The sequence below is a fragment of the Musca vetustissima genome, unplaced genomic scaffold (genome assembly GCF_032173495.1).
Source record: "Musca vetustissima isolate MV318-11 ecotype Yass unplaced genomic scaffold, APGP_CSIRO_Mvet_v1 utg59629, whole genome shotgun sequence".
Classification (NCBI taxonomy): domain Eukaryota; kingdom Metazoa; phylum Arthropoda; class Insecta; order Diptera; family Muscidae; genus Musca; species Musca vetustissima.
Window position 1 is genome coordinate 17,698 of NW_026873904.1, and position 14,886 is coordinate 32,583.

A 14,886-nucleotide genomic window follows, 5' to 3' on the forward strand; every position below is an offset into this window, starting at 1 on the left:
ATCATCGTCTCCGTTTTCAACGAGAAACATTTCTGTTGTTGGCTCTGTTATCACAGAAGCAAGAGAGTTGTTGTTGCTGTTGCTAATAAATAAATTGAGTTCATCACCGTTGAGTGGAATCAGATAAACTCTTCTAAGAGAAAATCTTATTGTGATTCTTAATTGACTCCCACACTCTTGAGTGAAGAGCAGGGTTTCCCAATATCAAAATTAAGAATTTTTGGGGTATTTTAAAAATGATTAGAAGGAGTCCAAGAATTAACCCTTCGGTTGCGGAAAGCAACAATAATGCACCGTTAGAGCAGACCGTTACCACACCTCGCTCGACACATTCGATTGAAATAACCAATACAATTAACGGTACCAATGGAACAACTTCAGGATCAAATAACCACACACCATCGTTTGCTTCTGCATCATCTCAAGTACAGTCACAGGGTTTACCAAGAAATACCACTAGCAGCAACAGTGTTATGTCATCTAATGATTCCTCAGCAAATGCGTTCTCACAGGTCCAACAAAATATTGTATTGACGGATGTCCAATTTCAACAAATTTTAAGTGGTATATCAATTAACCAAGAGAAGAAAACGACATTTACTGGTTGCACTGCACGATTCTCTGGTGGACGAAACTCAACAAAAGTCGAGGATTTTATTGCAACAATCGAGGTCTATAAAGAAGCCGAAAATATATCTGAGTCTAGTGCTCTTAATAGTTTCCCCTTATTGCTAGAAGGTTACGCCTCGACATGGTGGCAAGGAGTTCAGGACGAAGCACGTTCATTTAAAGATGCAATAGAACTTCTTCGTAATGCATTTGCACCCGTAAAGCCAGATTGGAGGATATTCAATGATATTTGTCAAGAAAAGCAAAAGACATTTGAAACAACAGATGCTTTTGTATGTAGAAAAAGGAGATTATTTGCTCAGTTATCCGAGAAGCTGTCTGAAAAAACTATGATAGATATGTTATTTGGTCAGTTAAATTCTCAAATAAGAGGTGCTATATCTCGTACAAGCGTTAAAACGTTCCAAGAACTTTTACAACAAGCTAGAGAAATTGAAATGAACATTTCAGAAAATAGGCAGGAGAACAAGGATGAAAAATCAAAACTACCACAATCCAATGAAAAGTCCTTCTTACGATGCACGTACTGTAGAAAGAAAAATCATCTAGCAGAAAACTGTTTCAAAAAGATTGAGGCTGAAAAGCATAAAAAAGTTAAGGCCAACGAGTCAAAATTAAATTGCTATGGATGTGGTATGGAAGGTTACTATCGTTCCAATTGCCCGAATTGCAACATGAAAAATGAACAGGAAAAGCCATTGGATTTTAATTCCCTACACACAACAATGGTTGGAAGTGATGTTCCTTTAGTGGATATTAATGTTTATGCCTTAAAAGGAGAAGCTTATTTTGACACTGCTGCCAGGACAAGTGTTGCAGGATTTCAATTATACCAAAAATTGCTCATGAGAGGAAATCAGTTTCAAAAAGTCAGAGCAGAAGTAATTTTAGCTGATGGTGTTCCACGATATGAACATGTTTTGTCTACTGTTGCAGATATAATTATTGGAAAGCGATTTAAAAAGATTCAATTTATATGTTTTCCTAATGCAACAAATAATAGGACTTTGCTCGGAATAGACTTCCTTAAGGAATGTGGAATTGTCTTGGACTTAGCTCAACATACATGGTATTTTAAGGACGATCCAAAGCAAATATTCCCATTTAAATCCAATCCGTCAAAATTAAGTATATCAATGGTTGAAAAGGTAAACGTAAGACCGAGCGAATTGAATGCATTTTTGGCTAATTTTGAAAAAGGAAATAATGACTATTCCCCAAAATCCATTAACAAAATTTTTGAAAATTCGGTTCCTGAAGGCATGGAGACTAAAAATAATGATGGGTTATTTCCACCTTTAAAAAGGACAAAATATGAGCACTATTGCGACGAAATGTTTGCGTCGCTCGAATTGAATTCGGTGGATATAAAACTTCGTGATTATGAAGGTCCACATTTAAATCATAATGAAAGGGAAGTTTTGAATGGTTTATTAATGTCTGAAAAAGACATCTTCAATGATATAAACGAACCCTTAACGCAAGTAGAACATTATATAAATACAGGAGAACGGGAACCAATATCAAATCCGCCGTATAGGATTTCTCCCCGTATGAAGGTGTTGTTAAAAAGTGAATTGGACAAAATGCTGAAAAATGGAATAATCGAAGAAACTGAATCCCCGTGGTCATTCCCAGTGGTATTGATTCCCAAAAAGGATGGAACTGTTAGATTTTGTGTCGATTATCGCCGTCTAAATGCGATCACTGTTACGGATACATATCCACTGCCGAGAATCGACGATCTGTTACATGCCGCAAAAACCACTCCATTTATGACAACTTTGGATCTTCGTTCTGGCTATTGGCAAATAAAAGTAGCAGAAAAAGATAAAATGAAAACGGCTTTCACTTCCCCATTTGGCATCTTTGTTTTCAATCGAATGCCGTTTGGTTTGAAAAATGCACCAGCGACATTTCAACGTCTCATCGACAAATTTAAAAATGGATTGCCGAATATATTGATATTAGCATATTTGGATGACATAATTATATGTTCTGAAGATTTTATGACTCATATATCCGATTTAAAACAAACGCTTCAGCGACTGAAATCATTTGGGCTATACCTTAATCGAGAAAAATGTTTCTTTTGTAAACCAGAAGTAAAATACCTGGGCCATATCTTAACAAGGAATGGACTTAAAGTTGATACTGAGAAAACCGATGCAATAATGAAGCGTAGGAATCCCAGAAACTGCAAAGAGGTCCTATCATTTATGCAAACCTGTTCGTGGTATCGGAGATTTATTCCCTCTTTTGCAAATATAGCCAAACCATTGTCAGATTTGACTAAAAAGAATGCAGCATGGCATTGGGGTGAAAAACAACAAAATGCCTTTGATATGTTGAAGAAATTGTTAACCTCCCCACCAATTTTGCAACAAGTTGATGAAAATATGCCTTTTATTTTAAAAACCGATGCAAGCAATTATGCTTTAGGGGCTGTTTTGATCCAGGGGGAGAAGGAGTTTGAAAGAACTATTGAATACGCCAGTCGTTTATTGCTTCCTGCAGAGAAAAACTACTCAACGACCGAAAGAGAAGCTTTGGCTATAGTTTGGGCCGTGGACAAGTTCAGAGGATATATTGAAGGTTCCGAAGTGTTGGTTAAAACCGATCATCAACCATTGAAGTGGCTGTTTAGCCTTAAAAGCCCCACTGGTCGTTTAGCAAGATGGGCATTGTTATTACAATCATTCAATATTAAAATAGAGTATACGCCAGGTCGACAAAATCATGTTGCCGATACACTTTCACGTCCTCCGTGTAGTCATCATACTACTAGTGACGTCAAATGTGAGTGTTTCTCTGTTCATATTGATTTCCCAAGAAAAGGAGCTGAGGAATTCCGCAAATCCCAAATAGAAGATCCAGATTTGAGAAACATAATATCTTCATTTGAAAATAATGATGAAAATGTATTCAGATATACCGAAAGGGGATATATTATGTTAGATGGTGTACTATACCGATTTTGCTCAGAAGAAGATTCTGAGAATGGTCAACTAGTAATACCCAGATCTATGCGCACGAACATTCTGTTCAATTACCATGATAGCCCCACAGCCGGTCATTATGGCATAGAAAGGACAATAAACCGAATTACACAACATTACTACTGGCCGAAGATGCGTTCCGAAATCAAAGATTATATAAAAGGATGCATAGAATGCCAACGATATAAGCCGTCTAATATGAAGCCTATGGGCCTACTTCAAACAGTGAGCAGCAATAAAAGATTTGAAATTATTGCTATAGATCTATTTGGACCTCTACCAAGAACTAAACAAGGCAATCAATGGATTTTAATAGTAGAAGATCTTTGCAGTAGATGGACAGAACTATTTGCTTTAAAAGTAGCCTCAGCAGAAAATTGTGCTCTTATACTTCTAAATGAAGTCCTTTTGAGATATGGAATACCAAGGCGTATACACTCCGATAATGGTCCTCAATTTATATCGGGTGTAATGCAGAAACTCGCATATTGTTTAGGAATCACCCAGTCTTTCACTCCAGTATATCATCCGGAAGCTAATCCCGTTGAGCGGAAAAATAGAGACCTCAAAGTACAACTTTCCATTTGTGTCGGTCAAGATCATACATCCTGGGACTTGAACTTGTCATCAATACGTTTTGCAATGAATACTTCCAAATGTTCGACAACTGGTTATTCGGCAGCTTACCTTACTTTTGGCCGTGAATTACGAAGTCCTTGCGAAGTGCAAAATGATTTAAGAGCGATTGTCACTGCGGAGAATTTTGTGCCACAGATTACACCTCATCTTCTACGATTGGCAGATGCACTTAAGATAGCCAAGGAATCTGAAGAAAGGATGCAGGATCGGAACAAATTATATGCCGATCTAAAAAGACTACCTCAAAAAGAAATTAAGGTCGGAGACAAAGTTTTAATATCGACCCATATTATTAGTAATAAAGGAAGCAACCTTACTTCGAAATTTGTGCCTAGACGAGATGGACCATACATAGTTGTGGACAAACAAGGAGCAGCATGTTATACCATTGCAACGATGGACAATATACATAAACCTTTGGGCAAATATCACGCCTCAGACCTAACTATTTATGAAGGAAAAGAAATGATTCCATTATATTCGAAAACCCGACAACAGAGATCCGAATTCCCAACAACACAAAATTTGAAAACAACAGATAATATCAATGTACCAATAACCTCTACGTGCGACGAAGCAACAACAAGCAAACAGCACAACAAGAACATAGATGCAACATCAGCAGAAAATGCAACAACCGATATTGACTCTATGAAGCAACAATCTTCCCACAACAAAGCTGACTTAAGAAACGTGTTACCTGAAGTCCAGAACGACAATCTAAGGAGGTCTTTACGAACGAGAAAGCCGCCATTAAGATACTAAGAAGTTCTGTCACATCATCGGGACGATTTCTGTGCCAGAGGGGGAGAATGTAGCAGCCACATGATTATTTTATTATTTTTATTAATTATTATGCATTAAATGCAAAAGTTTGATTTATATTATAATTTTTATTATGTTATTGTGTAACTATTATTGACACTTGCTGTAATAATTATTTACTCTTCGCTTGTGACAATTTATCACTCAGAACATTTTATTATCACTCAAAAGAGTTTTCGTTTAACTGTTTGATCAATACTCACTCATTTAAATAATCCTACTCTCTTTTTCTTATTCTTATTATTGTTCATTACTCATTTTTACCTATATAAGTCAGAACAATGTTTAATTTAAGATCATTCCTCATTAACTGTTGACGAATAAACATCATTCCAAAAATTAAGCGGAGTGTTTCTTTTATTCTACCCCTCAGTTAATAGAATTTTGGAAAATAATCCAGCTTAGACGTTCATCGTCCGGTTGGGATTTTTTTCAATAAATATAATTTATTATATTATAAGAAAGATTATGATCCAGCTTTTACGTTAATCGTTTGGCCTGGGATCTAATCCAAAATATAATATAATTAATTATTTTTATAACTGATAAGGGACTAAGGATAAACCCCCTTCTACAATCTATTTATAGACGAGATTTTCTTCTAGAAGTTGAAGTCTATCTCTCGAAGAGATTTTATATATGTAAAATGTTTATTCTTCAGTATAACAATTATTTAATAAGAATGCTAAGTGAAGAGTCTTTTAAGGTGAAGTCTTTCTAAATTTTTTTGTTGTCTACCTATAAAAGTTATGATTTTTCATAAAAGTTATAATTTTCTAAAAGAGGTCTACTATCTCTAGAAGAAGTCTTCTTTCTCCGGAAGTTATGCTCTAACCCCTTCATAGAAAAAGGTCCTCAATTCATCAGAAGCAGTCCTTACAAAAGACCTTCTTATCTAGGAGAAGTCTTCTATATCAAGAAAAAGTCCGTCTATCTTCAAAAGGTGACTTCTATCTGAAGAGGAGAAGATCCTTCTATAGGAAAAGTATTTTTTAATAAAAAAAGGATTTCTGCAGAATACCATGATGTCTTTATTTAGAATACAAAACAATTTTTTATTTCTTGTATTATAAGGTCTTTTTGTAGAAATAATTATAAGGTCTTTATATAAAATAACAGCAGATCTTGCTATACAAGTTCAAAAGTTCACTCCATAGATGAGCAAAGATCTTTCCACAGAATACCAAAAGTCCTTCATTAAGAAAGCAAAGGAATACCACCAGACCCTTCTTTAGAAGTAGGTCTGTCGATTAAAGACTTAAAGGGTTTCCTATATAAGACCACCAGTTCTTCCTATAGCAAACTATAAGGTCTTTTTGTAGATAACCAGAATTCTTATAGAAGAGATATTCCTCCACATGAGACCCAGAAATTATCAACATGACTCCTTAAGCTGTCTTTTTTACAGAATTCTTAAAGAATGTTAAAAGAAATAATTTTCTAAAATGCTCCCTTCTCTGTTTCAAACAAATCATCCACTGTGCCTTGTCGCCTAGAAAAAAGCGTCATAAGCCGACAAATCCACAAATAAGAACCAAGAAAGAAAACCTGTTAAACAGGCCAAACATTCAAAGACTGGCAGTTGGTAAACATATTACTTTTTAAACATTTTTTTCACGCTCACTCCCACACACTCTTCTCTCTTCGCATACTCGCATCAACTGTCAAACCAAAACTGTCACACACTGAACAGAAAAAAGAGCATTGAACCACAAAAGCTTTGTTGCGGCATCGCTTGTGGTTGGTGTCTTTGCTAGCATCAACTGTAAACCTCATATCGTAGACCACAATCGTAACATTTGCCAAATCCCAGCATGATGTGGCAAGGTTCAACTGACTGTCTGCCTGTCATTTCAGTTAACTCTCTTACAGGTCACATTACTCAGAGTTCGGTTATGACATGTGAATGAATGAAACTCACCTTTATTGCTATTGTTATTTACACGAGTATGTATGTGTATTTGTGTGTGTTCGAGAGAGATATAATTTTGTCAACCTTCCAATTTTAAGTCAAGCATGCAAAATCATCCTACCATAGATTTGTGTGTTCTCCCCACTCCCTTGTGGTCTGGGGCCATTTTGCTCAAGGACATAAAAATGTATCACAAGGATGTTGCCAAAAAAAAAAAGAAAAAAACAGAGAAGACAAAGCTAAAAAAATTAAATTGTAAATGGAAATGTAATGGAAAATCATCAACCTGAACTGCAGGAAAATGTTTCACACACCCCGAGCTACCATTCCCACCAGCAGCCATTGCCTTCAACTTAAATTACAGTCAATTTTCAACTGGGTTGTGTTTAACATGTTGTTGTTGTTTTTTTTTTATTGTTGCCTTTTGCCCTCCACTGATTTACTTTTACTAATTGAAAACACCAAAGCATTTGTGTGTGTGTGCCAAAGACCTTAACATATTTTCTTTAGGATTTTTGTAAAAGCGCCCTCCTGCCCTCCACATAGGTTAGCCTAGTTGTTTACTTATGGTTTGGAATATATATATATGACGAATAAGAAGTGCAAGACTAAAATGATGAAGAAAAGGAAACTACAACAATAACAATAAAAACAGCAGATTCTTAAAGGAAACTCATCATCGTACATTTAACAAACAAACACTTGTCATTGTGTCTGTCCGCCGCCCTTTTGTCTGTCGCTTTCTCTCTATCTCTCTCTCCACCCCTCTTTCCGTACCTGGGTCTGCATATTTGTATTCCTTTAAGACAGCTTTCTTTGACGAAACTTCTTTATGTGCCCAAGCACACACACTGACACATATAAAAATTCACTTAGTATCCGCTTAACTCCAAGTGTTGTGTAGAGCATAGGTGTGTGTGTGGGTGTGTGTGCATGTGAGTCCCAAGTACTTAGGATGTGTCGTGAATGGCTGGCTGGATGAATGGATAGATGTGCCAATCCCCAGAGAAATGTTAATTTAAAAGTTAAAACGTTTTATTGTTAAAATGTGAAATGTAAATGTGTTTAACGAACAGATACATGTGTTATGTGGGATGGCGAACCTGAGAGTGAGTGAGTGTATGATGGGATACTTTACCTCCATACAAACAAATAAGTTTTCCTTTCAACTTGTTTTTTTTTATTCTTTATTGAAATTGTTATGACTTCACCTAGTTCCTGTAAGTGAAATTGTAGAGAGAGTTTGAAGGCAGCAACACCGTGATTTGCATAACTCTTGAATGTGGATTTTTAAGGAATATTTTTTTTTTCAGGGACCTAATTTTCAAAGAATAATCATTATATGATTGTTTTGTTAAAAATAATTTTTCAGACACCATACGGATTTTTTGAAAACATTTTTTTTCAGGAAAACAATATAAATTTTGATTTTTAATGAACACATTTAAGGACCCTTATACGCCTATATGGCCTTTTGCTATAGAAGAGGTCTAAAAAAGGGTTTTAATCTCTAGAAGAGCTTATATATCTCTGAATAATAATTTACTGATCTCTAATTTACTGTCCCGTGCACAAAAATGGAGACAAGACGATATATTCCAACTATAGAGAAATTAGCCTTCTTCCCATCGCATATAAAGTGCTATCCAGTGTGTTGTGTGAACGACTGAAGCCAATGGTCAATGACATTATTGGACCATACCAATGTGGCTTCAGACCTGGCAAATGCACCATTGACCAGATTTTCACTCTGCGTAAATCCTGGAAAAAAACTCACGACACACACCTATTCGTCGACACATTGCACCTATTCGTCGACTATTAAGCCGCATTCAACAGCCCTATCCGTTCAGAGGTGTATAAAACCATGTCTGCGTTTGGCAATCCTCCAAAATTAATATGGCTATGCAGGATAACTTTAACAGGCACAAGATCAGCAGTTAAAGTCGGAAAAGACTTCTCGGAGCACTTTAATACCGAACGAGGATTCAGACAAGGTGATAGTTTGTCGTGTGACCTTTTTAACATCCTACTAGAATACTATTGCCTGCTAGGCAATAGTGAACAGAAATGGCACTCTGTACACCAAACAACACATGTTACTCGCCTACGCTGATGACATCGACATAATGGGTCGAACATTGAGAGCGGTAACAGCAACCTTTGAACAAATTGATAAGGAGTCTGCCAAAGTGGGTCTAGCAATAAACGGCGAGAAGACCAAACTGACGTCCTATAGACTCGGACCAACTGTGGAACTTGCGAAATACAGCTTCGAGGTAGTCAAAGACTTTACATGCCTTGGTACCGCCATAAATAAAACGAATGACATAAGTTTTGAAATTCGGAGAAGGATTGTGATGGCCAACAGATGCTACTATGGTCTGAGCAAACAACTCAAAAACAAGGCCACCTCCCGCCAGACCAAACTCACACTCTACAAGACGCTGATACTACCCGTGATGCTATACGGATCTGAAGCAGAGGGTACTTACGCAAGCAGATGAGGCAGTTCGTGGAGTGTTTGAGAGAAAAATACTCAGAAAGATCTATGGGCCGATCTGTTTTGACGGTTAATATCGCCGTCGAATGAACCATGAGTTGTATCAGCTATTCTCGGCCATCGACATTGTTGTTAGACGTATTGAGCTGCAGCGACAACGTTGGCTAAGTCATGTTGTGAGAATGGATGAAGATGCCCCAGCCCAGAAGGCATATAAAAGCGAACCAGCTGATGGTTCACGCAGAAGGGGAAGGCCAAGAACACGTTGGAAAGATAAAGTCGAAGACAAGATTGCCGAAAATGGTGTTTCAAATTGGAAAAAGACCGAAGCGCCTGGAAATCCTTTCTAAGCTTGGCTTATGGAACGAAAGTTCTGTCACAATCCGGCTAAGTAAGTAGTAGTAGTCTTTTGCCTGTGGAACAGGCTTTCTTTTATAGAAGAGAGGTTTCCTTTCATAGGGAAGGTCTTAAAAACAACTCCCCACAAAAAGAACATTTCGTACATCTTCCCAATTGTTTTTAATGATAAATGAGCCAATTTGGCGCCCAAAGTTTTAGAAGCATAACTACTACATAAGGTTTCTTTTAATTTACCTATGAAGGAGGGAAAAACTTACTGACTGATTTCCCCCCACACACCTACCCAATATTTATACCACCACCGTGAATTGCGATATAAGCAAAAATGGCGACCAAAGTGCAAAACAAAAATATCAAAAGAAAGATAATTTTCTTCTTAGTACTGATAAAAAAAAAATATATACGACGTGACCACATTTTAAAACATACACTCAAATTCTCTTTGGCATATTTGGCGCCCAACGTGTACAATATAAATTTATCAAGTTCCTTTTCTTCTCACTACAGTTGAACAACTGTCTGTCTTCCCTTAGGGCACACACATTCATAAAATTTATGTCAACACTTTTAATTGTGGTATAATTATATTTGGCGCCCAACGTGTGAAACAAATAGAAAAACTACAAAATAAAGAATTTTCTTCTCAACACTGTTCACAAATTGTCGATGACAAATAAGAAAGAAATTGTGCCCATTTTCTCAAACACACATCCCTTTGTATTGGGATATATTTGGCGCCCAACGTATAAAATACAAAACATCAAAATATAATAAACAAATTGTGCCAATTTTTTCAAACACACATCCCTTTGTATTGGGATATATTTGGCGCCCAACGTATAAAATACAAAACATCAAAATAGATTTCCTTTCCACCACTGTTGAGCAATTATCAATAACAAAGAATAAGAGAATATGAATCTGTTATCCTACACACACACACATACACAACCAATATTTATGACAACACCTTCGATTGGAGAAAACGATATGAATTGATATGTGTGAGTGTGTATGGTTGTGACATTTACCACTAACACTGTAACCATTGTCACAATACAGCCGTACGAGCCAGTCATTCCGCCTGCCATACCTCTGAATAACATTGATAACAAGTACCAACACTTTACTTCGATTAACGGACCCTTAGGATTTACAGCATGCCAAGCTAGAGGGCTGACGGGGACACCAGTCCACCGGCAATAGTGGAGAATGACTGCGGCATGAATGATACTGAATACTTCAATTCTGAGTTCGTTTTTTATTGTTGTTTTCTTTTTTTCTTTGTTATGATCCATTACATTCGTATCAACGAACGAACGAATGAATGAATAAATGTGAATTGCAAAAGAATGAAGGAACGGAAGATGCTGCTGGTGCTGAAAAGCAACCCACTTCATATTTATGATTGGCAATCCCAGAATGGAAATGGGGAATTTATTGATGACAATGATTAAATCGTGAAGGTGTGGCTTGTCATATGCTGCCATTGCGAAGGATTTTCACAATCACAACAGCAAAAAGAAAAACACCTTCCAGGAAATCGGTATTTTTTTCTCAAGTATCAGGCTTTTAGGCATGTCTGACAACCGAAGAGACAGACCGATATCTTATTTGTTATTCAATGTCTACAAATAATGTGAAGCAATAATGGGAATTGTTGGCACACAACAAATGCTAGTAATTTATAAATGTCTTCCAGTATGTCCTGGTTGCGGGTGTGAAGGAGAGTGTGTGAGAGGCATTTCATTTAAGTTGGGGAGGAAGGGGAAGTGTTTTATTTTTCCGCTTCTATCCCCAATGACAATTAACATAATCCCAAATGAAATAATATACCGCATATTGTTCAATCGCAAAACTACAATCAAAGTGAAATGTTCGCAGAGAGGACACTCCATACGACCACAACAATTGTTGTTGTTAATCAGGGAGGCGAAAATTTACAATTTGTTAAAAAAAAAAACACGAATATAGTGTAAGGAAACTTTTTAATCATTTAACCAAGACTTTGCTAGAATGTTCTAAGGATGGTCAAATATACTTACAGGATCCTGAAAATCTTCTATATATATTATTTCTATATATATTTGAATGAAATGCCTCCTACATTTGGAATATCTTTCAGGGGTATTTCATATATTTTGAAAATATTATTAAGGCCTAATGGAGGTGTGGATTTTTAAGGAATACTTTTTTAAGTGGTTTATTTTTTAAAGACCATTTTTCCAAACGCTAATATAAGGCGTTACGAAACATAATTTTGTCAAGGCCTATTGTTAGGCGTAGATTTTTAAACATAATTTTTTAAAGCCCTAATATTACATACTTAGCTGTAGTTCTCAAGTTCCACAGTTGGTCCGAGTCTACTGGATGTATTACGCGTTGATACCATCAGCTTGGTCTTTTGCAGACCCCTTTTCAATTTGTTCAAAAGTGGCTGTTACAGCTCTCAATGTTCGACCCATTATATCGATGTCATCGGCGTAGGCGAATAACATGTGTTGTTTGCTGTACAGAGTGCCATTTCTGTTCACCTTTACGTCTCGTATGATCTTTTCCAACAGGATGTTAAAAAGATCACACGACAAACTGTCACCTTGTCTGAATCCCCGTTCGGTATTGAAGGGCTCCAATAGGTCCTTTCCTACTTTAACAGCTGACCTTGTGCCACTTAAAGTTATCCTGCATAGTCATATTAATTTTGCAGGAATGCCATCGACGTAGGCTTTAAAACATGTGAACGGATTTGCTGTCGAATGCGGCTTTATGTTCGACAAATAGGTGGTATGTGTCGATTTTCCAACAGGATGTTAAAAAGATTTCACAGAGTGAAAATCTGTCACCTTGGTGGATTTGCTTCGGTACTGAAGGGCATTGGTATGGTGCAATGATGTCATTGACCATTGGCTTTGTGCCACTTCACACAGCACACTGCATAGCCATATTAATTATATGCAGAAATGGAACGTAGGCATGGCCTTAAATAGTTGGCACATATCGTCTTGTTTCCTTTTTTGTGCACGGGACACAGTTCACCCATAAGAACTATAAAAACTGGGTTGAGGCGTCGGGTTAGTTGCCTACACTCGGAAAACCCAACCTACTATGATAAAGCAAAGAACAAGAAAACCAAACCCCCCGCAATGCTGACGACCCCCGCAAACGTATAAAGGATCAGCGAATCTGCACTTGGAATGTGCGCACGTTGTACAGAACGGGCGCAGCCGATATTATTGCCTTACAGGAAATGCGATTGAAAGGGACTGGCGATGCGATGGAAATCAGACGATTACGACCTGTATTATAGCTGTCATGAAACGAGACATGAATTTGGATGCGGATTTATAGTTAACAGAAGAATAAAAGACCTCGTGTCCAGATTCACTCCAGTAGATGAGCGAATTGCTATAATCCGTGTAGAACCGAAGTTCTTCTATATCAATCTCATTTGCGCCCATGCTCCTCCAACCGAAGATAAAGATGAACAGACCAAAGACATATATTACGAGCGCCTAGAAACAGCATATGACCGTTGCCCTGGCCATGACATTAAAACTGTGCTAGGAGTTTTAATGCAAAGGCCGTGGCCAATTCAATTTACCCACCTGCTTGAAGAAAGCACTTCTTGTCCCGATAATAGTATAGAAGCACAATGGCAAAGAATTACCCACTCCCTATAAACTGCAGCAAAAGCAACACTTGGGTACCAAAAACCACCACCATGAAACCCATGGTACGACCCGGAGTGTCGTAATGCTACTGATGCGAAAAACGCAGCGTATAGGGCAACCCTGCAGACAGTAGCAACACATAACGTGATGGAGAATTATCGGGAGAAAAGGAGAGAGGAGAAACGTGTTTTCAGAAAAAAGAAGAAACAACAAGAAAAACGTGATCGTGAGCAAATCGAGATGTACAGGAGTCCGAATGAAGTCCGGAAATTTTACCAACGAGTAAAACACTTAACCGAAGGCTTTGGTGCAGGCACATCCTTCTGTAGAGATGAAGAAGGAAACCTGTTGACACATACAGATAGCGTGTTGAGGATCTGGAAGGAGCATTTTGAAAAGCTTCTGATAGCAAATAGTGGCGTTGAAGAGATGATAGTTTAGAGTGTATACCAAGAACAATAATGCAGCAGGAACCGATGGGTTACCAGCCGAACTATTCAAGTCTGGTGGTCAGATGCTGGTCAGGAGCATGCACCAGCTGATTAGTACAAGACCTAATATTAGGCGTAGACTTTAACAGATTTTTTAAAAGAAAACTTTTTATTGCTTATATTCAATTTATTATGTTTTACTCTCCCCAACATTCAGTACCACTTCTAATGCCTTCCAAACTTAAATATAGCTGCAAGCCTAATATTGTGCAACACAAATTAACATTTCAACCGAATACAATCTGGTCAATAATTAAATCTTTTTTTCTATCAATTTTACCTTCAGAATTCAATTCAATTATTGGTAAATTGGCACAACCAAAAAAAAAACGACAGATACACACGAACACACAAACTTGCAAATGTTGTTAATGTTGCTAACAAATCTGCAAAATGTTTCATCAATTGGACAATAATTGCAGATAGCCAGCAAAGCCATTAGACATAATTAAAAATCTTGGTGCAAATTTGATTCCTTATTTGGCCTTTGGATAAAATTAAAGCCCTGGCAAGAGGACAAGATCAAAACTAACTGAATTCACAAAAGTGTGCACAAACAAATAAACAGGCACAAGATGCAGGCAAACACACACTAATGTAAGAGTCATCACACTCATACACAGTTGAACACTGTGAATGACAAAAGGCAGGGTCAGGTCAGCCGGTGTGAGAGTGTTGCCAAATAATCATAGCTTCAGAAGTCATTTATAAGATAAAATACTTTATAAAGCTTCTTCATATATATACGATCAGCTTCCGTAGCATTTCTATATATAAAATAAATTGTAATACATATTCTTTCAAAAATGCTACGCCTCTTATTAGACCATGAAATAATATTTTTTTTAAATTCTTG

At 37.1% G+C, this 14,886-nt stretch overlaps 1 protein-coding gene across 1 annotated transcript in view; it reads left to right on the forward strand.

Annotated features, from left to right (window-relative positions):
• Positions 1 to 236: 236 nt before the first annotated feature.
• Positions 237 to 14,886, forward strand: part of LOC133328979 (protein still life, isoforms C/SIF type 2-like) — a gene marked incomplete at its 3' end in the record, with an annotated part of 133,459 nt that continues 118,809 nt past the window's right edge. Inside the window, exons 1-3 of the mRNA XM_061537486.1 lie at positions 237 to 1,440; positions 2,902 to 3,429; positions 4,150 to 4,961. Coding sequence (XP_061393470.1) covers positions 237 to 1,440; positions 2,902 to 3,429; positions 4,150 to 4,961 — 2,544 coding nt within the window. The remainder of the gene's footprint in view (positions 1,441 to 2,901; positions 3,430 to 4,149; positions 4,962 to 14,886) is intronic.